This window comes from Somniosus microcephalus, chromosome 17, assembly GCF_052327205.1.
Source record: "Somniosus microcephalus isolate GS21.2 chromosome 17, FLI_Smic_1.0, whole genome shotgun sequence".
NCBI classification, from domain to species: Eukaryota; Metazoa; Chordata; class Chondrichthyes; order Squaliformes; family Somniosidae; genus Somniosus; species Somniosus microcephalus.
Window position 1 is genome coordinate 12,774,252 of NC_141003.1, and position 21,724 is coordinate 12,795,975.

The following is a 21,724-nucleotide window of genomic DNA, read 5'->3' on the forward strand; positions in this document are numbered from 1 at the left end:
ACGAGTGAGTGTGTGTGCGTATGTGTCTGTGTGTGTGTGTGTGCGTGTACGAGTGAGTGTGTGTGCGTATGTGTGTGTGTATGAGTGAGTGTGTGTGCGTATGTGTCTGTGTGTGTGTGTGTGCGTGTACGAGTGAGTGTGTGTGCGTATGTGTCTGTGTGTGTGTGTGTGTGTGTGTGCGTGTACGAGTGAGTGTGCGTATGTGTCAGTGTGTGTGTGTCTGTGCGTGTACGAGTGAGTGTGTGTGCGTATGTGTCAGTGTGTGTGCGTGTGTCAGTGTGTGTGTGTGTACGAGTGAGTGTGTGTGCGTGTATGAGTGAGTGTGTGTGCGTATGTGTCAGTGTGAGTATGAGTGTGTGCGCACGTGTGCATGAACATGTGTCTGTTTGTGTGTGTGCACGTATGTGTTTGCGTGTCTATGAACGTGTGTGTGCATGTTTGTGTGTGTGCCTGCGTGTGTTGGGAGATGAAGATTGCTAATTAACACTGCCCTCTGGAATCTTGATTCTTTTTTACACCATGTATGGCTGGAACCCCATCCTACAAAGGACAAGACATCGGACTAAATTCCTGGCTTCACTGGTCCAGTGAATATAACTTTTTCAGCGATGGTGGAGCTAAGTTCAGCTTCTCTTAGACCTAATCTATATCACTGATAGTATTTTCAGAGTGAGTAGAAAATTGAATGGAGTGACGGTTGACAGTTGGTAGATGGAAGTATTAAGTTTCTTTAATTTTGTTGATGCTTTTTAAAGTCAGTCTCAGTGGGCAGCACCCTCGCCTCTGAGTCAGAAGGCTGTGGGTTCAAGTTCCACTCCAGAGACTTGAGCACAAAAATCCAGGTTGGCACTCCAGTGCAGTACTGAGGGAGTGCGGCACTGTCTGAGGTGCCATCATTTGGATCAGACATTAAACCAAGGCCCCGTCACTAAAACACTGATTATCTGGTCATTATCACACAACGTTTTGGTGAGGAGCAGTATTTCTGATACTCGGTTTGTATTTTAGAAAATTGTATTGTAGAAAAGGTATTAGATGTAAATAGTATTGGTTTGATTTAGTGGTAGGACTCTTGCCTCTGAGATTGTGGGTTCAAACCCCACTCTAGTGCCATGCTGAGGCAGTGCAATGTTGGAAATGGTGAATTTTTTATGATATATTAAACCAAGATCATTCTGTCTGTTCAGGTGCGTATAAAAGATCCCATGGTGCATCTTGAAGAAGAGCAGGATAGTTCTCCCGGAGTTCTGGTCAACATTTACCCCTCAAGAAACATCACCGAAATGGAATAACTGGCCATTTAGCTCACTGCCGATTATGGGACCTTGCCTACATAACCACAGTAACTACAGTTCAAAATAATTCATTGGTTGCGGGCGGGGGCGGACTGGCCATATGGGAATTGGGAGATTCCTCGACTGCCCCTCCCCCTGTGAACTGGTCCACAGAGCTGTATTATCACCTTTTTCCGTGAGAATCCCGAGCCCTTTCAGGGGAGCCAGTCTGACCCAAATGTGGCTGCAAAGGGCTTTAGAATCTCCTGAGGACATGAAGGGAGTTACACAAATACAAGCTCTTTTTCTGTGTTTCAGAGGCAAAGGAATCTGCCTGTTGGTGACTCTTAGAACTAAAACGGCATGACTTTTCAATGCAGCACTCTCCACAATGACCAGCACAATGGCCTGGGGACTCTTTAGGAACTGCCAATAGTGTACACTATCCACAGGATGCACTGCAGCACCTCGCCAAGGCTTCTTTGATAGCACTTCCCAAACCCACGACCTCCACCACCTAAAGGGACAAGGGCAGCTGGTGCATGGCAATACCATTGTTGTGTTTGTACCGCTATACACAACTACATAAAATAATAAAGCAGCAGAGACTGAGAGTAACTTCAAGTGATCTTTACTGGGTAACTGGAACTTCAGCACTGACTGTACAAATCGATACGCGTCTGTTATATACGCTCGCAACAAAGGATGTACATCCGCAAAACAAAGTAGTCCCTTCAATGTTGTATACATTACACTTCCTCCCCCTTTAGTTTAATTGTATATTAATGCAAAATTTCTATAATTAACATACAGAGCCTGTCTTTACAGTAACAAAATTCAAATTCCAACATAACATTTTATTTTGTCAACAGCCCTTTTACAAGTCAAGTCTCTGGGGAGGCCTCCTCTGCCTCTCTGGGTAACGTCTCTCCAAACTATTTTGCTTTGGGGAATGAGACTGTACAGGTACAGGTGCATCAGATGAGCTATCAGCACAGGTAGAACTCTCAGCTGTGGATGAGGCTGGTGCTGATGCTGATGAATCAGGAGTGCCTGTTTCCATGTCAGGTGAGTCTGGGCGAGGTATAGGGGTGTTTTCCACCTGAACATCCAGAATTTGGCCCACATGACGTCTCAAAACGTTCTCTCCCACATCCACTGTATACATTAGTGGTCCCTCTCTTGTGGATATTGTCCCTGGTTGCCACTTTTCCGTCCGGAAATCACGAGCAAAAACTGACTGTCCCACACTGAAGCTCCTTGTTGGCTTAGCATTCAAATGTTTGAACTGTTTGTTCTCTACATCACGACGTACATTCGGTTTAAGAAGGTCCATGCGAGATCTCAGGTTCCTGTTCAGAAACATCATCGCTGGAGTCTGATTAGTGGCTGCGTGTACTGCGTTCCGATAAGCAAAGAGGAAATTGTCTACCTTGTGCTGCAGTGGTAGACTCTCGCTGTACATTGCTTTGATGGCCTTCTTGAAAGTCTGTATGAATCCTTCTGCCAAGCCATTTGTAGCTGGATGGTACGGGGCAGATGTGTAGTGCTTGATTCCATTTTTCCTCATGAAACCTTGGAATTCGTCAGAGACAAATTGTCGTCCATTGTCTGTGCAGATTTGTTCTGGTAGGCCATTTCTAGCGAACATGGTCCTCAGAACTGAAATGGTCTTTTCAGATGTGGTTGATTTCATTTTGATGACCTAAGGCCATTTGGAATTTGCATCGACTGCAATCAAGAACATAGAGTCCATGAATGGTCCAGCAAAGTCGATGTGCACACGTTGCCATGGTGATGAGGGCCATTCCCATGGATGGAGAGGGGCTTGTGGTGGTGCGTTCTGGACCTTTTGACATCCTGAGCAGCTCTTTGTCAGGTCCACGATCTGTTTGTCAATTCCCGGCCACCACACGTAACCACGGGCAAGGCTTTTCATCTTTACCGTACCTAAGTGGCCTTCATGCAGTTCATCTAGCACTCGGTTACGAAGCTTGGGAGGAATCACCACTCGTGAGCCGCACATCAGTGTTCCCCGACACACTGATAACTGCTCCCTCCTAGCTGAGAATGCTGGAAACAATGAGTCACCATGCGCTGGCCATCCCTTCACAGTGATGTCATAAGCTTTTGACAATGTAGGGTTATTGCGTGTTTCTCTTTCAATGAGGGAGTTTGTCACTGGTAGCTGCTCAACTATTGTGTGAAATACCTCTGCTGAGTCAACTGTTGTAGTTCTCGCTGAGGTCGGCAGTGGTAAACGTGACAAACCGTCGGCGTTGCCATGTTGCTTGGTCCCCTTGTATTCAATGTCATACAGGTGAGCCCCTAGGAAGAGTGACCATCGTTGCAGCCGTTGTGCCGTCATCACTGGAACGCCCTTCCTTGGGTTGAAAATTGAAACGAGAGGCTGGTGATCAGTTAACAGTGTAAACTGTTGACCATACAAGTAGTGGTTGAATTTCTTGACTCCCCACACAAGGCTGAGGGCTTCTCGGTCAATCTGTGCATAATTGCGTTCAGCTGTAGTCAATGATCTTGAAGCAAAGGCTATTGGTCTTTCTGAGCCGTTTGGGAACTTATGTGACAACACAGCACCAATGCCATGGGGTGAAGCATCACATGCCAGTCGAATAGGTAAGGATGGGTCAAAGTGAGCTAGCACCTTTTCTGAAGTAATGAGTCTTTTACTCTCTTGAAAAGCTTGTTCACAGCTGTCACTCCACTTCCATTGTGACCCTGTCTGTAGCAGTGCATTTAGTGGATGTAACACTGTGGATAGGTTGGGCAAGAACTTGTGATAGTAGTTCACCAGTCCAAGATATGATCTCAACTGAGACACATTTTCAGGTGTTGGTGCATTAATCACAGCTTCAATCTTGTCTGGAGACTTGTGTAAACCATCCTTGTCAATCACATGTCCACAGTATGAGATTTCCTTTTTGAAAAACTCACACTTGTCTCGGTTTGCTCGGAGCCCATACTCCCGTAACCTGATGAGCACCTGTTCGAGGTTGGAAAGGTGGTCGTTGTCATTCTTGCCAGTAATGATGATGTCATTAAGATAACACTGAGTACCTGGGATCCCCTGCAGGACTTGGTCCATTGCCCTTTGCCAGATTGCAGGAGCTGATGCTATTCCGAATACCAACCGATTGTACTGGTAAAGGCCTTTGTGCGTATTTATTGTCAGGTACTTCTTTGATGCATCATCAATTTCCATTTGGAGATAGGCCTGGGCCAAGTCAATCTTTGTGAAGCGTTCCCCGCTTGACAGGGAAGCAAAGATGTCCTCAATGCGAGGCAATGAGTACTGTACTATGTGGAGGACTGGGTTAACAGTCACTTTAAAGTCTCCGCAGAGGCGCACTTTTCTTGGCTTTCCTGGTTTTGTGCTGGAGGTTTTCTTCATCACTGGAACTATAGGTGTGGTCCATTCACTCCAATCCACCTTGGACAGGACCCCTAGCTGCTCCAAGTTCTCCAGCTCTGCTTCTACTGAAGGGCGAATTGCATAAGGCACTGGTCTGGCCTTGTGGAACTTTGGATTTGCGCTCTCCTCAATCTTAATTTTTGCTTTCATGCCCTTAAATGTTCCTATTCCCTTCTTGAACACTTCCTGAGAGTCAGAGAGTATTTGTGACAGTCTCTCAGGAGTGGCGTTGCTGTCCTCCTTTGCTGACACAAACAGTGCTTGGATGGTGTGCCAATCCAACTGTATTTTCCTGAGCCAATCGCATCCCAGTAATGGTGGTCCTCCATTTTCCACTACATAGAGGTTCAATTGCGGTATTTTTTTTTCTTTGTATGTCACTGTCACTTTTATTTTACCTTTGGGGCACACTCTTTGTCCTGTGTATGTCTTTAACAGTACTTTAGTTGGCCTTAGCGGTATGTGTGAAAACAGTCGTTTGTAGTCATGTACAGAGATCACTGTTAAAGCTGAGCCTGTGTCCAACTCCATTTTCAGCCTAACTCCTGCCACTTCTGGAGTAACCCATATTATTCTGTGATCCCCTGTCTCTTTCACTGTGTAGTTTTAGACAAGCCAGATCCTCTTCCTCTGAGTCTGTGTCACTTTTTCCTTTATCTGAACTGTCTCCAGTCACGTGGTTTACCTTCTTGTATCTATCTTTGAAAGGTTTCTTGTTTTCAGTCACTTGATGTACCTTTTTGTTACTCTGTATTGTATCAGTTTTCAGCTTCTTATTTGCTTTGCAGGCTCTTTCAATGTGCCCTCGTCTGCCACATTGTCTGCAGTCTTTGGCCTAGAAATTCAGTTGCCTTAGCGCCGCTTTTGAGGCGCTAGAGGGACTAGCGCCAGAGTTATGGCCAGTTTAAAAATTCCCTGGGGCCCTAAATCGGCGTTGCACCGGTAGCGCTGCGCCGGCACCGATGACGTCATCGGTGTGCGCAGCGTCCCGGTTGCCATGCCGACGGGCCCTAGCGCCGAAATTCAGTTGCGGCCGCCTCGCCCGTGGCAGCCGCAACTAAGACTCTGGCAACAGAGTCTTGCATGAGTTTGCGCCGGCGCATTAAAGGCCCCGCGGCGGCCGGCCGCTTTCTCGCCGGCCGCCTGCCCGCAGCTCCCTCCCCGGACTTCTCCCCCCCACCCCCCGGAACAGATGCAAGCCCGGCACTTGTCCGAGGTGCCGGGCTCATTTTTAGACAGATTTGCGCGGGCCGCGGCCGGGTGCAGGCAGCTCCTCCTTAACGGAAGGAGGAGGCCTGCACTTCCCGAGCCTGCCGCACCGCATCGGGTGCCGCAGCGCCGGAATTGCGGCGCGAAACGGCAGTTAGCGCCGATTTACCGCCGCAAAGACCCTTCAGTAGCGCCGGCAGCCGTTTGGGCGCGGCCCTGCTGAATTTTTGGCGCGCGCAGGGGGACTTAGCGCCGGCACTAACTTCCAGCGCTAAAGCCCTGGCTAAGCCAAAACCCAATTTCTAGGCCTTTGTCTTTAAACCAACAGTCATTGTGGTCATGTGACATTTTGCCACAGCGATAGCACTTCTTTTCTTGTTTCAGTGACATTTTATTAGTTGAATATTCCAGGGATTTTTGTTGAATTTCTAAAGCGCCACGTGCTGCTGCTTCCATTGATATTGCAATACTTAGAGCCTTCTCCAATGTGAGGTCTTTTTCAGACAGGAGCTTCTTTTGTGTGCTTTCACTTTGCATGCCACACACAAATCTGTCCCTCAATGCATCTGATAAGCCCACTCCAAATTGGCAATGTTCTGATAATTTGCACAACTTTGCCAAATATTCAGAAATGCTTTCATTTTTGCTCTGGTTCCGTTAATGGAATTTAAATCTTTCGGCTATGAGCAGTGGTTTGGGGCTTAAATGGTCTTGGAGTGTGTCCACTATTTGTTTGAATGTTTTATTTGCTGGCTTTTCAGGGGTTAATAAACTACGTAGCAGCCCGTATGTCTTTGCGCCCATAACACTCAGCAAAACAGTGGCTTTCTTTTCTACCTCCACTCGGTTAGCCTCACAGTACAACTCCACTCTTTCAATGTAAGTTGCCCAGTCTTCAATGCTGCTATCAAATGCTGCAATCGTGCCAATCATCGCCATTTTTTTTTCCAAACCCGTTTTTCTTTCTTTACTAGTTAGCTAGTGTCATGCAAGTCCTGTGCACTTTTCACTTGACTTGCGTATCCCCTGCCTAGCTTAGCAAGCGTGCTCCGTTTTCTCTACCTTCTCGCTCCTTTCTTCCAAATTTCGGTGTCCTCTGGATGCGATGCCAGAATAGGAAGACGTAGGTTCATAATTCTTGTCCCCAATTTGTTGTGTTTGTACCGCTATACACAACTACATAAAATAATAAAGCAGCAGAGACTGAGAGTAACTTCAAGTGATCTTTACTGGGTAACTGGAACTTCGGCACTGACTATACAAATCGATTCGCGTCTGTTATATACGCTCGCAACTAAGGATGTACATCCGCAATACAAAGTAGTCCCTTAAATATTGTATACATTACACTTATCACCTCCAAGTTTCCCTCCAAGTCATACACCGTCCCATCTTGGACATATATCGCCATTCCTTAAACCCAGGCCCTATCTCATATCGCAAGTAGATGTAAAAGATCCCACGACACTATTTGAAGAAGAACAGGGGAGTTCTCCCAATGTTCTGGCCACTATTTATTCCTCAACCATCACCTAAAACAGATGAAAAGGACATAAAAACATAAGAAATAGGAGCAGGAGTAGACCATTTGGCCCTTCGAGCCTGCTCCGCCATTCAAGTGCCATAATGTGCTCAAGTCCCACTCCATGGAGTTGAGCACATAAAGCTAGGCTGACACTCCAGTGCAGTGCTGAGGGAGTGCTGCACTGTTGGAGGTGCTGTCTTTCGGATGAGACGTTAAACCGAGGCCCTGTCTGCTCTTTCAGGTGGACCTAAAAGATCCTATGGAGCAGGGTAGTTATCCCCAGTGTCCTGGTCAATATTTATCCCTCAACCAACATAACAAAAACAGATTATCTGGTCATTATCACATTGCTGTTTGTGGGAGCTTGCTGTGCGCAAATTGGCTGCCGCGTTTCCCACATTACAACACTGACTGCACTTCAAATAGTGCTTCATTGGCTGTAAAGCGCTTTGAGATGTCCGGTGGTCGTGAAAGGCGCTATATAAATGCAAGTCTTTCTTTCTTTCATTCAATAAGATCATGGCTGATCTACCTCAACTCCACTTTCCTGCACTATCCCCATATCCCTTGATTCCCTTAATACTCAAAAAATCTATCGATCTCTGTCTTGAATATACTCAATGACTGAGCCTCCACAGCCCTCTGGGGAAGAGAATTCCAAAGATTCACCACCCTCTGAGTGAAGATATTTCTACTCATCTCAGTCCTAAATGGCCGATCCCTTATTCTGAGACTGTGACCCCTGGTTCTAGGTTCCCCAGCCAGGGGAAACACCCTCCCTGCATCTACCCTGTCAAGCCCTGTAAGAATTTTGGATGTTTCAATGAGATCACCTCTCATTCTTCTAAACTCTAGAGAATATAGGCCTAGTCTACTCAATCTCTCCTCATAGGACAATCCCCCCATCCCAGGAACCAGTCTGGTGAACCTTCGTTGCACTCCCTCTATGGCAAGTATATCCTTCCTTAGGTAAGGAGACCAAAACTGTACACAATACTCCAGGTGTGGTCTCACCAGGGCCCTATATAATTGCAGTAAGACGTCTTTACTCTTATACTCAAATCCTCTTGTAATAAAGGCCAACATACCATTTGCTTTCTTAATTGGTTGCTGTACCTGCATGTTAACTTTCAGTGATTCATGTACAAAGACATGCAGGTCCCTCTGAATACCAACATTTCCCAATCTCTCACCATTTAAAACATACTCTACTTTTCTATTTTTCCTACCAAAGTGGATAAATTCACATTTCTCCACATTATATTCCATTTGCCATGTTCTTACCCATTCACTTAGCCTGTCTATATCCCCTTGAAGCCTCCTTGCATCCTCCTCACAACTTACATTCCCACCCAGCTTTGTATCATCAGCAAATTTCGATATATTACATTTGGTCCCCTCATCCAAATCATCGATGTAGATTGTGAACAGCTGAGGCCCAAGCACCGATCCTTGTGGTACCCCACTAGTTACAGCCTGCCAACCCGAAAATGACCTGTTTATTCCTACTCTCTGTTTTCTGTCCATTAACCAATCCTCAATCCATGCTAGTGTAGGAGTTCTCAACTCCTAACGAAAGTACTGAGATTGAAACTAACAGTTAACCAAACGTGGTTTAATGCACTGGTAAAAGTTACAAACAAAAACGCAGGAGAAACTCTAAACCGGTCTGTTCAATACTTGGTTCCACGAGGACTGAAAGGACACGCCTCTCCCCTCTGACGTCATGACGTCATCACGTTTCCCGCCGTTGGGTACGTCACGTGACCTGCGTGATGACGTCATCGTGCTGGATCGACATTTTACCGAACCCGCGCTATTTATACAGAGCAAACATTTAAAGGTAACAAACCCCTGTTAAAGGCAATTATATACATTACTGCAAGAGTCTCTTGGTGGCTTTGCCACATACGCCCCCCCAGAATTGTCTTTAATAAGAAAAGTCAATCGGCGAGGAGGTCGGACGAGCCTGTTGGAACGACTCCTAAATTCCCGGAATCGCCGACCGCCATCGTGGCTGCGGGGCACGCCCCGGATCCAGTGCTCTTGACGCGCATGGGTCTGTTCGTTGCTTTGGGCGCGAAACTGCAACCGAGCGTGGTAATAGCAGAAACCAGTTGGAGGAGGCGTCGAGGCAGGGCCCTTTGGGGCAAAGCGTCCCGCGATGGCACAGTATTGCTGTCGGACCGCGTATATTTTATCCGCCTCTTCGGCGAGCACTATACAATCCCCGGCGTCCGATCTGGCGAGGGCCGCCTGCACCTGTTCGGGCAGTTGAGTGAGGAACAGTTCGCGGAACAGGAAACATTGCGGCTCCGACCCCAGGAGAGTGAGCATCTGGCTCATCAACTCCGAAGGTTTGGAGTCGCCCAACCCGGGCAGTGTGAGTAGGCGGCGTGTGCGCTCTGCCTTCATAAGGCCGAATACCTGCATGAGCCGAGCCCTAATGACGACGTACTTGTCAGTAGCCGGGGGGTTTTCCAGTAGGCTGATGATCCTCGACGCCGTCGAGCTGTCGAGTGCGGAGACCACGTAAAGATAACGGGTCTGATCCTGCACGACGTTGCGGAGCTCGAATTGCGCCTCCGCTTGCATGAACCAGGAGGCCGCCTGTTGTTCCCAAAATTGGGGGAGCTTCAAAGCCACTGCGTTGGCTTCCATCATGGCCTGTGTTCCATTTCCGCCGCGAAAAACGTCTGTGAGGATTCGGGGTGACCAATGTAGGAGTTCTCAACTCCTAACGAAAGTACTGAGATTGAAACTAGCAGTTAACCAAACGTGGTTTAAAGTTACAAACAAAAACGCAGGAGAAACTCTAAACAGGTCTGTACAATACTTGGTTCCATGAGGACTGAAAGGACACGCCTCTCCCCTCTGACGTCATGACGTCATCACGTTTCCCGCCATTGGGTACGTCATGTGACCTGCGTGATGACGTCATCGCGCTGGATCGACATTTTACCGAACCCGCGCTATTTATACAGAGCAAACATTTAAAGGTAACAAACCCAACATTTAAAGGTAACAAACCCCTGTTAAAGGCAATTATATACATTACTGCAAGAGTCTCTTGGTGGCTTTGCCACACTAGTATATTACCCCCAATCCCATGAGCCTTAATTTTGTTTAATAACCTCTTGTGTGGCACCTTATCGAATGCCTTCTGAAAATCCAAATAAACCACATCCACTGGTTCCCCCTTATCCTGCTAGTTACAACCTCAAAAAACTCTAACAGATTTGTCAAACACGATTTCCCTTTCATAAATCTATGTTGACTCTGCCCAATCCTATTATTATTTTCTAAGTGCCCTGTTACCACGTCCTTAATAATAGATTCTAGCATTTTCCCCACTACTGATGTCAGGCTAACTGGTCTGTAGTTCCCCGTTTTCTCTCTCCCTCCTTTCTTAAATAGTGGGGTTACATTTGCTACCTTCCAATCTGCAAGAACCGTTCTAGAGTCTATGGAATTTTGTAAAATGGCAACCAATGTATCCACTATCTCTATAGACAACTCTTTCAAAACCCTAGGATGTAGGCCATCAGGTCCAGGGGATTTATCGGCTTTCAGTCCCATTAATTTCTCCAGTACTATTTTTTTACTAATACTAATTTCTTTCAGTTCCTCACTCTCGCTGGACCCTTGGTTCTCCACTATTTCCAGGAAGTTTTTTGCGTCTTCCGTGAAGACAGACACAACGTATTTGGTCATTTATTTAATTGCTGTTCATGGGAGCTTGCTGTGCGCAAATTGGCTGCCTTGTGTCCTACATTACAACAGTGACTTCACTTCAAAAGTACTTTGGGACGTCCTGAGGTTGTGAAAGGCGCTATAGAAATGCAAGTTCTTTCCTTTTTTCATTGTCACTGGATCAAAATCCTGCAACTCCCTACCGAACAGCACTGTGGGACTACCTTCACCTCATGGACTGCAGTGGTTCAAGAAGGCGGCTCACCACCACCTTCTCAAGGACAACTAGGGATGGGCAATAAATGCTGGCCCTGCCAGTGACGCCCGCATCCCAAGAATGAATAAAAATAAAGAAAGCTCCACATTTCCCCACAGCCCAGTGTGCATAGCCAATGGCTGTGGTCTGACAGATGATCGGCTTGCAGGAACACTACAGCCTCTCATGATCCCTGGGACAGAGTTCCCCTGGTAGATGTGCTTGTAAAGTTCAATTGGTTGTTCTATGCAGCCAAATAAAAAAAACACTTAAAAAGTTAAATCCTGTAGAGGAAACACTGGTGGGGGGGTGGAACTGCAGTCTGTCGCTACAAATTACAGTATGGCATATGCACAGTAATGCTAAGTACTTGGCTTTAGCAATGTAGTTTGAAAGGAAATTATTAGTTAACGTCAGGTGTCCCTCTTTTAAAAGACCAAGTAAATTAAACAAATAAACTGTAACTAAACCTCTAAAACTTTAAATAACCCTTAGCAAAATCAAATTAAAATTTGGTTGTCAGGTGTCCATTGAGCTCTCTCCATGGGCGGATGGGGCGGCAAGGCTCCTCCCTCTTTCCCTGGGATCCGAGAGCGATCGAGTCACAGTCGCTGTCAGTCGGAGCCGAGCTGGTGCTGGTCGCGAGAAAAGGAGGACGCGGCTGACCCGCTCTTGACACCTGGCTTGTCCCTCTCCTTTCTGCCATGTTCAGGCGGATCTTACAAAGGGTAGGTGCACGGATAGGGAGGGGAGAGGGGGGGAAAGAGTGTGTGCGCGCTGGTTTCGGTTCGTCAGGAGAGAGGAGGATCTGCTGCTGGTGCTGGGCGGCCTCTTTCCTCTTTGATAACCCGGGGCCTTGTGTGTGTGTGAACAGGAACCCGGGGCCGGGAGGCCGCTGCTTGAGCCGAGCCGGCCGGCGCCTTTGAAATTGACACAGATGGAACGCGGAGACATCGGGAGAGTTGACACGCGGCGTTCCAAATTGGAACGTTGGGCATTGTCCGCCCCCCCCCGGGGTTCCATGTGGGCGGCCCGAGCAATGGCCGGGTTCAAACCGGGACAGGCTGCCGGCGGCCCCCACCCTGCAGCAGTGGGTGGGTGTGTGTGGTGGGGGGAGAGGAGGGGTTGTTTTATTCCGCCGCTGACTTCGTGAAAGCCCCAGTGGTTCTGGTTAATTTCACTCACACCTGTGTGTGTTCAAACGGTGTAACTGCACTCTCCGGGCTGGGGCTGGGGCGGGGTCCACTCTCTTCCTTTGGGCAATTCCTTACAAAAGTGAAGGGCGAGTCCTACCCCTGCTCTCCGTCTGTCTCTGTCTTTGTGTGTCTGTGTCTAGGGCGGGGATAATTTTAACCTAACCTGCTCCTCGGCAAACTGTGATCGCTGGTTTTATACTATACCCCACCCAATTTTACACTCCATTGGAATCAGTGGAGAGTAATATTGGGCGGGGTGTAAAATCGGTGTTCCAACCGATCCCGTGGGATTCCCGGCTGGCGAGTGAGGTTACTATTACCGTGTGTGTCTGTCTGCCAGTTATGTCTGCCTCTGTCTGCGGGTCTGGGTGTGTGTGGGGGGGGTCGGTGTGTGTGTCTGTCTCGGTGTGGTGTGGGTGTGTCTGTCTGTCTCAGTGTGGCATGGGGGTGTGTCTGTCTGTCTCGGTGTGGCGTGGTGGTGTGTCTCTGTGTGGGGGGGGCGTCTCGGGGCGGCGTGTGGGGGGGCGTGTCTCTCTGTGTGGGGGTGCGTGTGTCTCGGGGTGGTGTGTGTGTGTGTGTCTGTCTCGGGGTGTGTGTGTGTGTCTGTCTCGGGGTGGTGTGTGTGTCTGTCTCGGGGTGGTGTGTGTGTCTGTCTCGGGGTGGTGTGTGTGTCTGTCTCGGGGTGGTGTGTGTGTCTGTCTCGGGGTGGTGTGTGTGTCTGTCTCGGGGTGGTGTGTGTGTCTGTCTCGGGGTGTGTGTGTGTGTCTGTCTCGGGGTGTGTGTGTGTGTCTGTCTCGGGGTGTGTGTGTGTGTCTGTCTCGGGGTGTGTGTGTGTGTCTGTCTCGGGGTGTGTGTGTGTGTCTGTCTCGGGGTGTGTGTGTGTGTCTGTCTCGGGGTGTGTGTGTGTCTGTCTCGGGGTGTGTGTGTGTCTGTCTCGGGGTGTGTGTGTGTCTGTCTCGGGGTGTGTGTGTGTCTGTCTCGGGGTGTGTGTGTGTCTGTCTCGGGGTGTGTGTGCTGTCTGTCTCGGGGTGTGTGTGCTGTCTGTCTCGGGGTGTGTGTGTGTCTGTCTCGGGGTGTGTGTGTGTCTGTCTCGGGGTGTGTGTGTGTCTGTCTCGGGGTGTGTGTGTGTCTGTCTCGGGGTGTGTGTGTGTCTGTCTCGGGGTGTGTGTGTGTCTGTCTCGGGGTGTGTGTGTGTCTGTCTCGGGGTGTGTGTCTGTCTCGGGGTGTGTGTGTGTCTGTCTCGGGGTGTGTGTGTGTCTGTCTCGGGGTGTGTGTCTGTCTCGGGGTGTGTGTGTGTCTGTCTCGGGGTGTGTGTGTGTCTGTCTCGGGGTGTGTGTGTGTCTGTCTCGGGGTGTGTGTGTGTCTGTCTCGGGGTGTGTGTGTGTCTGTCTCGGGGTGTGTGTGTGTCTGTCTCGGGGTGTGTGTGTGTCTGTCTCGGGGTGTGTGTGTGTCTGTCTCGGGGTGTGTGTGTGTCTGTCTCGGGGTGTGTGTGTGTCTGTCTCGGGGTGTGTGTGTGTCTGTCTCGGGGTGTGTGTGTGTCTGTCTCGGGGTGTGTGTGTGTCTGTCTCGGGGTGTGTGTGTGTCTGTCTCGGGGTGTGTGTGTGTCTGTCTCGGGGTGTGTGTGTGTCTGTCTCGGGGTGTGTGTGTGTCTGTCTCGGGGTGTGTGTGTGTGTCTGTCTCGGGGTGTGTGTGTGTCTGTCTCGGGGTGTGTGTGTGTCTGTCTCGGGGTGTGTGTGTGTCTGTCTCGGGGTGTGTGTGTGTCTGTGTCGGGGTGTGTGTGTGTCTGTGTCGGGGTGTGTGTGTGTCTGGGGGTGTGGCGTGTGTCTGGGGGTGTGGCGTGTGTCTGGGGGTGTGGCGTCTGTCTGTCTGTCTGGGGGTGTGGCGTGTGTCTGTCTGGGGGTGTGGCGTGTGTCGGTGTGGCGTGTGTCTGTCTGGGGGTGTGGCGTCTGTCTGTCTGTCTGGGGGTGTGGCGTCTGTCTGTCTGTCTGGGGGTGTGGCGTGTGTCGGTGTGGCGTGTGTCGGTGTGGCGTGTGTCTGTCTGGGGGTGTGGCGTCTGTCTGTCTGTCTGGGGGTGTGGCGTCTGTCTGTCTGGGGGTGTGGCGTGTGTCTGTGTCTGTCTGGGGGTGTGGCGTGTCTGTCTGGGGGTGTGGCGTCTGTCTGGGGGTGTGGCGTCTGTCTGTCTGTCTGGGGGTGTGGCGTCTGTCTGGGGGTGTGGCGTGTGTCTGTCTGTCTGGGGTGTGGCGTGTGTCTCTGTCTGTCTGGGGGTGTGGCGTGTGTCTCTGTCTGTCTGGGGGTGTGGCGTGTGTCTGTCTGGGGGTGTGGCGTGTGTCTGTCTGGGGGTGTGGCCTGTCTGTCTGGGGGTGTGGCGTCTGTCTGTCTGGGGGTGTGGCCTGTCTGTCTGTCTGGGGGTGTGGCGTGTGTCTGTCTGGGGGTGTGGCGTGTGTCTGTCTGGGGGTGTGGCGTGTGTCTGTCTGTCTGGGGGTGTGGCGTGTGTGTCTGTCTGGGGGTGTGGCGTGTGTGTCTGTCTGTCTGGGGGTGTGGCGTGTGTGTCTGTCTGGGGGTGTGGCGTGTGTCTGTCTGTCTGGGGGTGTGGCGTGTGTCTGTCTGGGGGTGTGGCGTGTGTCTGTCTGTGGGTGTGGCGTGTGTCTGTCTGTCTGGGGGTGTGGCGTGTGGCGTGTGTCTGTCTGTCTGGGGGTGTGTCGTGTGTCTGTCTGGGGGTGTGGCGTGTGTCTGTCTGTCTGGGGGTGTGGCGTCTGTCTGTCTGGGGGTGTGGCGTGTCTGTCTGTCTGGGGGTGTGGCGTGTGTCTGTCTGGGGGTGTGGCGTGTGTCTGTCTGTCTGTGGGTGTGGCGTGTGTCTGTCTGTCTGGGGGTGTGTCGTGTGTCTGTCTGGGGGTGTGGCGTGTGTCTGTCTGGGGGTGTGGCGTGTCTCTGTCTGGGGGTGTGGCGTGTCTCTGTCTGGGGGTGTGGCGTGTGTGTCTGTCTGGGGGTGTGGCGTGTGTCTGTTTGTCTGGGGGTGTGGCGTGTCTCTGTCTGTCTGGGGGTGTTGCGTGTGTCTGTCTGTCTGGGGGTGTGGCGTGTCTCTGTCTGTCTGGGGGTGTGGCGTGTGTCTGTCTGGGGGTGTGGCGTGTGTGTCTGGGGGTGTGGCGTGTGTCTCTGTCTGTCTGGGGGTGTGGCGTGTGTCTGTCTGGGGGGGGGGTGTGGCGTGTGTCTGTCTGGGGGTGTGGCGTGTGTCTGTCTGTCTGGGGGTGTGGCGTGTGTCTGTCTGTCTGGGGGTGTGGCGTGTCTCTGTCTGGGGGTGTGGCGTGTGTCTCTGTCTGTCTGGGGGTGTGGCGTGTGTCTGTCTGGGGGTGTGGCGTGTGTCTGTCTGGGGGTGTGGCGTGTGTCTGTCTGTCTGGGGGTGTGGCGTGTGTCTGTCTGGGGGTGTGGCGTGTGTCTGTCTGTCTGGGGGTGTGGCGTGTGTCTGTCTGTCTGGGGGTGTGGTGTGTGTCTGTCTGTCTGTCTGGGGGTGTGGCGTGTGTCTGTCTGTCTGGGGGTGTGGCGTGTGTCTGTCTGTCTGTCTGGGGGTGTGGCGTGTGTGTCTGTCTGGGGGTGTGGCGTGTGTCTGTCTGTCTGGGGGTGTGGCGTGTGTCTGTCTGTCTGTCTCGGGGTGTGGCGTGTGTGTGTCTCGGGCTGTTGTGTGTGTCTGTCTGTCTCGGGGTGTGGTGTGTGTCTGTCTGTCTCGGGGTGTGTGTGTGTGTCTGTCTCGGGGTGTGTGTGTCTCGGGGGGGGTGGGGTGTGTGTGTGTCTGTCTCGGTGTGTGTGTCTGTCTCTGTGTCTGTCTCGGTGTGGGGTGTGTGTGTCTGTCGTGGTGTGGGTGTGTCTGCCTGTCTCGGCGTGGTGTGGGTGTGTCTGCCTGTCTCGGCGTGGTGTGGGTGTGTCTGCCTGTCTCGGCGTGGTGTGGGTGTGTCTGCCTGTCTCGGTGTGTGTGTCTGTCTCGGTGTGGTGGGTGTGTGTGTCTCTCGGTGTGGCGTGGGTCTGTCTGTGTGCGTCTGTCTGTGTGGGGGGGGGGGTGTGTCTGTCTGGGGGGGTGGTGTCTCTGTGTGTGTGTGTCTCGGTGTGGGGGGGGGTGTCTGTCTGTCTCTGTCTGCCTGTGTGTCTGTCTGTGAGCTGTGGCGTATTGCATGGATCTCCACACTTTTAGGGTTCTGCCAGGGGTCCCTATATTTAACTTATTTCTGTCTGTCAGTTTTTAGCATTACAGGAAACTCTCGATTTACCGGCACCTAAATAACCGGAAATCTCTGTTAACCGGCAAAATTCAGGAGTAGGTTCAGGTAACTTTTACTTCATATTAGTGGCCATTCCTGGATCTGTGGCTGTGTAACCGGGGTTCCTGCACCTGTTGCTAAGCAACAGGGAAGCCTGGATTTGTTGCTGTGTACGGAGATCTCGTACCTTTTACTATACCTCCCTGTAATCCGGACTTGTTGATAAACCGGCACCACGCCGGTCCCGTCGGTGCCGGATAAGAAAGAGTTTCCTGTAGTTGACTGTTCTGCTGCTATCTGATACATAGTGCAAGAAAAATTCTGGGATGATGGCATTGTTTTCCTTTGGGCAGCTTGACTTTATTTTGGAAATTAGGACAGGCGTCAGTATTGGCAGAGAGGACCTCTCCCTGAAAAGATGCTGGTATATTGCTGGTGCGCATGCTGTGCCAGTGCTCCTGGTGCCAGTCTTTATCAGTGTTGCTGTTGTCTCTTCTCCAGATCACGTCATACTCCTCCCAGAATGTTTCTGTTAGATCACTTGTTTTTTTGCATTTAGTTAAGCCATTGGTAATTCATTAACAAACCAGTTATTTGCTGCTTTTTACTTTCTTGGTGTCAGCTGTGGCTCAGTGGGCAAGCGCTCTCGTCTCTGGGTCAGAAGGTTGTGGGTTCAAGTCCCACTCCAGAGGCTTGAGCACATAATCCAGGCTGACGCTCCAGTGCAGTGCTGAGGGAGTGCTGCACTGTCGGGGGTGGCGTCTTGCGGATAAGACGCTAAACTGATTTTACCTGTTAAACTTTACATTGGCTGTAAAGGGCTTTGGGACATCCTGAGGTGGTGAAAGGTGTTGTACAAATGCAAGTTCTTTCTCTCTGGTTCTGCTGCGGTCACACACGACCGTGGTACACCAGCCTCTATTGACAACAGTGGTATATAAGGGGAGATGCAACAATGCATAAAGAGTTGGGGGGCGGGGAGGGATGCGAGGGGAAATTCAAGGATTTGGAGGTAACCCGTACCCAAAATAAATTGGGTGGAGCCCCATTCTTTCCTTCCCCCTACCACCCAAAACTGGTGGAGCCTATGCCATATTTCCACCCCAGTCGACTCCTTGGGCTTCTGTTCAACTTAATTTTTTTTAAAAACATTCTTGGGATGTGGGCGTCACTGGCAAGGCCGGCATTTATTGCCCATCCCTAACGACTGAGTGGCTTGCTAGGCCACTTCAGAAGGCAGTTAAGAGTCAACCACGTTGCTGTGGGTCTGGAGTCACATGTAGGCCAGACCGGGTAAGGACGGCAGAATTCCTTCCCTAAAGGATATTAGTGAACCAGATGGGGTTTTACAACAACCCGACAGCATCATGATTAGTTTTACTGTTACCAGCTTTTTATTTCCAGATTTTTTTAACTGAATTCAAATTCTTAGTCTGCCCCTGGTGGGATTTGGATTTGCCTTCTCTGGGGTTATTAGTCCAGGATGTCGGTCGTGTTCTGGTTATCGGCCCAGATATAGTCGGTGTGGTTTGAGGGAGAGGCGTCATTGTTTTGCTTCTTATGCAGACCGCGTACCTTTCCCTGACTGACTGAAGGGAGGGGGGCAACCTCTCGGACCCATTCGCTGAGCTCACCTCCACATCTAATTTCACTTTTCAATCCACTTGTAAGGGGAGGTATTCACACTGACACACTTGTGGGGGGAGGGGCGGGACTCACTGACACACTTGCGGGGGAGGGGGGGACTCACACTGACACACTTGCGGGGGAGGGCGGGACTCTCACTGACACGCTTGCGGGGGAGGGGCGGGACTCACTGACACGCTTGCGGGGGAGGGGCGGGACTCACTGACACGCTTGCGGGGGAGGGGCGGGACTCACTGACGCTGGCGGGGGAGGGGCGGGACTCACTGACACGCTTGGCGGGGGAGGGGCGGGACTCGCACTGACGCTTGGCGGGGGAGGGGCGGGACTCGCACTGACACGCTTGGCGGGGGAGGGGCGGGACTCGCACTCACACGCTTGGCGGGGGAGGGGCGGGACTCGCACTCACACGCTTGGCGGGGGAGGGGCGGGACTCGCACTGACGCGCTTGGCGGGGGAGGGGCGGGACTCGCACTGACGCGCTTGGCGGGGGAGGGGCGGGACTCGCACTGACGCGCTTGGCGGGGGAGGGGCGGGACTCGCACTGACGCGCTTGGCGGGGGAGGGGCGGGACTCGCACTGACGCGCTTGGCGGGGGAGGGGCGGGACTCGCACTGACGCGCTTGGCGGGGGAGGGGCGGGACTCGCACTGACGCGCATGGCGGGGGAGGGGCGGGACTCGCACTGACGCGCTTGGCGGGGGAGGGGCGGGACTCGCACTGACGCGCTTGGCGGGGGAGGGGCGGGACTCGCACTGACGCGCTTGGCGGGGGAGGGGCGGGACTCGCACTGACGCGCTTGGCGGGGGAGGGGCGGGACTCGCACTGACGCGCTTGGCGGGGGAGGGGCGGGACTCGCACTGACGCGCTTGGCGGGGGAGGGGCGGGACTCGCACTGACGCGCTTGGCGGGGGAGGGGCGGGACTCGCACTGACACGCTTGGGGGAGGGGCGGGACTCGCACTGACACGCTTGGCGGGGGAGGGGCGGGACTCGCACTGACACGCGGGGCGGGACTCGCACTGACACGCGGGGCGGGACTCGCACTGACACGCGGGGCGGGACTCGCACTGACACGCGGGGCGGGACTCGCACTGACACGCGGGGCGGGACTCGCACTGACACGCGGGGCGGGACTCGCACTGACACGCGGGGCGGGACTCGCACTGACACGCGGGGCGGGACTCGCACTGACACGCGGGGCGGGACTCGCACTGACACGCGGGGCGGGACTCGCACTGACACGCGGGGCGGGACTCGCACTGACACGCGGGGCGGGACTCGCACTGACACGCGGGGCGGGACTCGCACTGACACGCGGGGCGGGACTCGCACTGACACGCGGGGCGGGACTCGCACTGACACGCGGGGCGGGACTCGCACTGACACGCGGGGCGGGACTCGCACTGACACGCGGGGCGGGACTCGCACTGACACGCGGGGCGGGACTCGCACTGACACGCGGGGCGGGACTCGCACTGACACGCGGGGCGGGACTCGCACTGACACGCGGGGCGGGACTCGCACTGACACGCGGGGCGGGACTCGCACTGACACGCGGGGCGGGACTCGCACTGACACGCGGGGCGGGACTCGCACTGACACGCGGGGCGGGACTCGCACTGACACGCGGGGCGGGACTCGCACTGACACGCGGGGCGGGACTCGCACTGACACGCGGGGCGGGACTCGCACTGACACGCGGGGCGGGACTCGCACTGACACGCGGGGCGGGACTCGCACTGACACGCGGGGCGGGACTCGCACTGACACGCGGGGCGGGACTCGCACTGACACGCGGGGCGGGACTCGCACTGACACGCGGGGCGGGACTCGCACTGACACGCGGGGCGGGACTCGCACTGACACGCGGGGCGGGGGAGGGGCGGGACTCGCACTGACACGCTTGGCGCTTCCCAGCTGATGGTCAGTGTTGTATTCAGCGTGTCTGATGTTGAATCGTGATACCAGTTGGCCGGAAACACTTCAGCTGTGGCTCATGTCTGCGTTTTCTGCCTAGCATGGAGCTATGTGAAATGCTTCCTGGTGTAAGGTGCACCTGCTATAAAACCCCAGGTATACAAGGACATAAAGAAAAACCAGGCCATTTGCCCCACCGAGCCTCATCCCGCTGGTACCCAAATTCTCCCAGCAGGAGGACCTGGTTGGCTTACTGTGTGGATATTGGACTTTTTTATTGCAGGCCAGATTTAAAGTACGAGGGTATCTCTTGGGGTCAGTCTGTCATTTAAATCGACTAGGCGAGCCCTCGTTTAACCAGCATCTGTAAGTCTGTTTAAACCGAGATGCCCTCGCTATGGCCTGATTGCTTATGGGCAGTACCCACCCACAGTTCTGCTTTACTGAATTCCTGGTGGGAATCTTGGTCCTCCCAATGCTGAATTGCTTGTCCTACTGTGACGTTACCAGGTTCTTGGTTTTAAAAGGTGTCGGCTGTGACTCCGTGTTCGCACGCTCACCTGAGACTGAAGGTTGTGGGTTCAAGTCTCTCTCGAGACTTGAGCACATAATCGAAGCTGACACTCCAGTGCTGCACTGTCGGAGGTGCCGTCTTTCAGATGAGATGTTAAACCGAGGCCCCGTCTGCCCCCTCGGGTGGATGTAAAAGATCCCACGGCAGATTTGGAAGAAGAGCAGGGCAGTTCTTCCTGGTGTCCTGGCCAACATTTGTCCCTCAACCAACATCACTAAAACAGATTATCTGGTCACTATCGCATTGCTGTTTGTGGGAGCTTGCTGTGAGCAAATTGGCTGCCGCGGTTCCCACATTACAACAGTGACTACACTTCAAAATTGGCTGTAAAGTGCTTTGGGACGGTCATTATTCTTTTGGGTCAAGAGTGAACCTATATTAGGGCAGTACGACCATGTTGAAGTGTGGGGTGTCTGGTCGGGTTATATCCATGTCGCCTTGTTACAGTAGCATGTCTCACCACATTGACTTGCTTCACCTAGGGTAGTGGGTGAGTAGGCTCCATACACTATTGTGGGATTAAGTATAGTAAACATCATAGAATGGTACAGCAGAGAAGGCGGCTATTCGGCCCATCGAGTCTGCGCCGGCTCTTTCGAAGAGCAATCCAGTTAATCCCACTCCCCTCGCTCTTTCCCTGTATTCCTGCAATTTTTTCTCCAAGTATTTCCCATTCCCTTTTTGAAGGCTACTATTGAATCTGTATCCACCACCCCATCAGGCTGTGCATTCCAAATTCTAACCACTCGTTGTGT

At 52.5% G+C, this 21,724-nt stretch overlaps 1 protein-coding gene across 4 annotated transcripts in view; it reads left to right on the plus strand.

Moving 5' to 3' along the window:
- Positions 1 to 11,945: 11,945 nt before the first annotated feature.
- The window catches only part of LOC147105504 (early endosome antigen 1-like), an 84,989-nt gene continuing 75,210 nt past the window's right edge, over positions 11,946 to 21,724 (plus strand). For 3 of the 4 annotated variants that reach the window (XM_086009920.1, XM_086009922.1, XM_086009919.1), the window contains exon 1: positions 11,946 to 12,118. In XM_086009920.1, coding sequence (XP_085866046.1) covers positions 12,095 to 12,118 — 24 coding nt within the window. In that variant the 5' untranslated portion in view covers positions 11,946 to 12,094. The remainder of the gene's footprint in view (positions 12,119 to 21,724) is intronic. The other variant, XM_086009921.1, reaches the window with a different exon arrangement.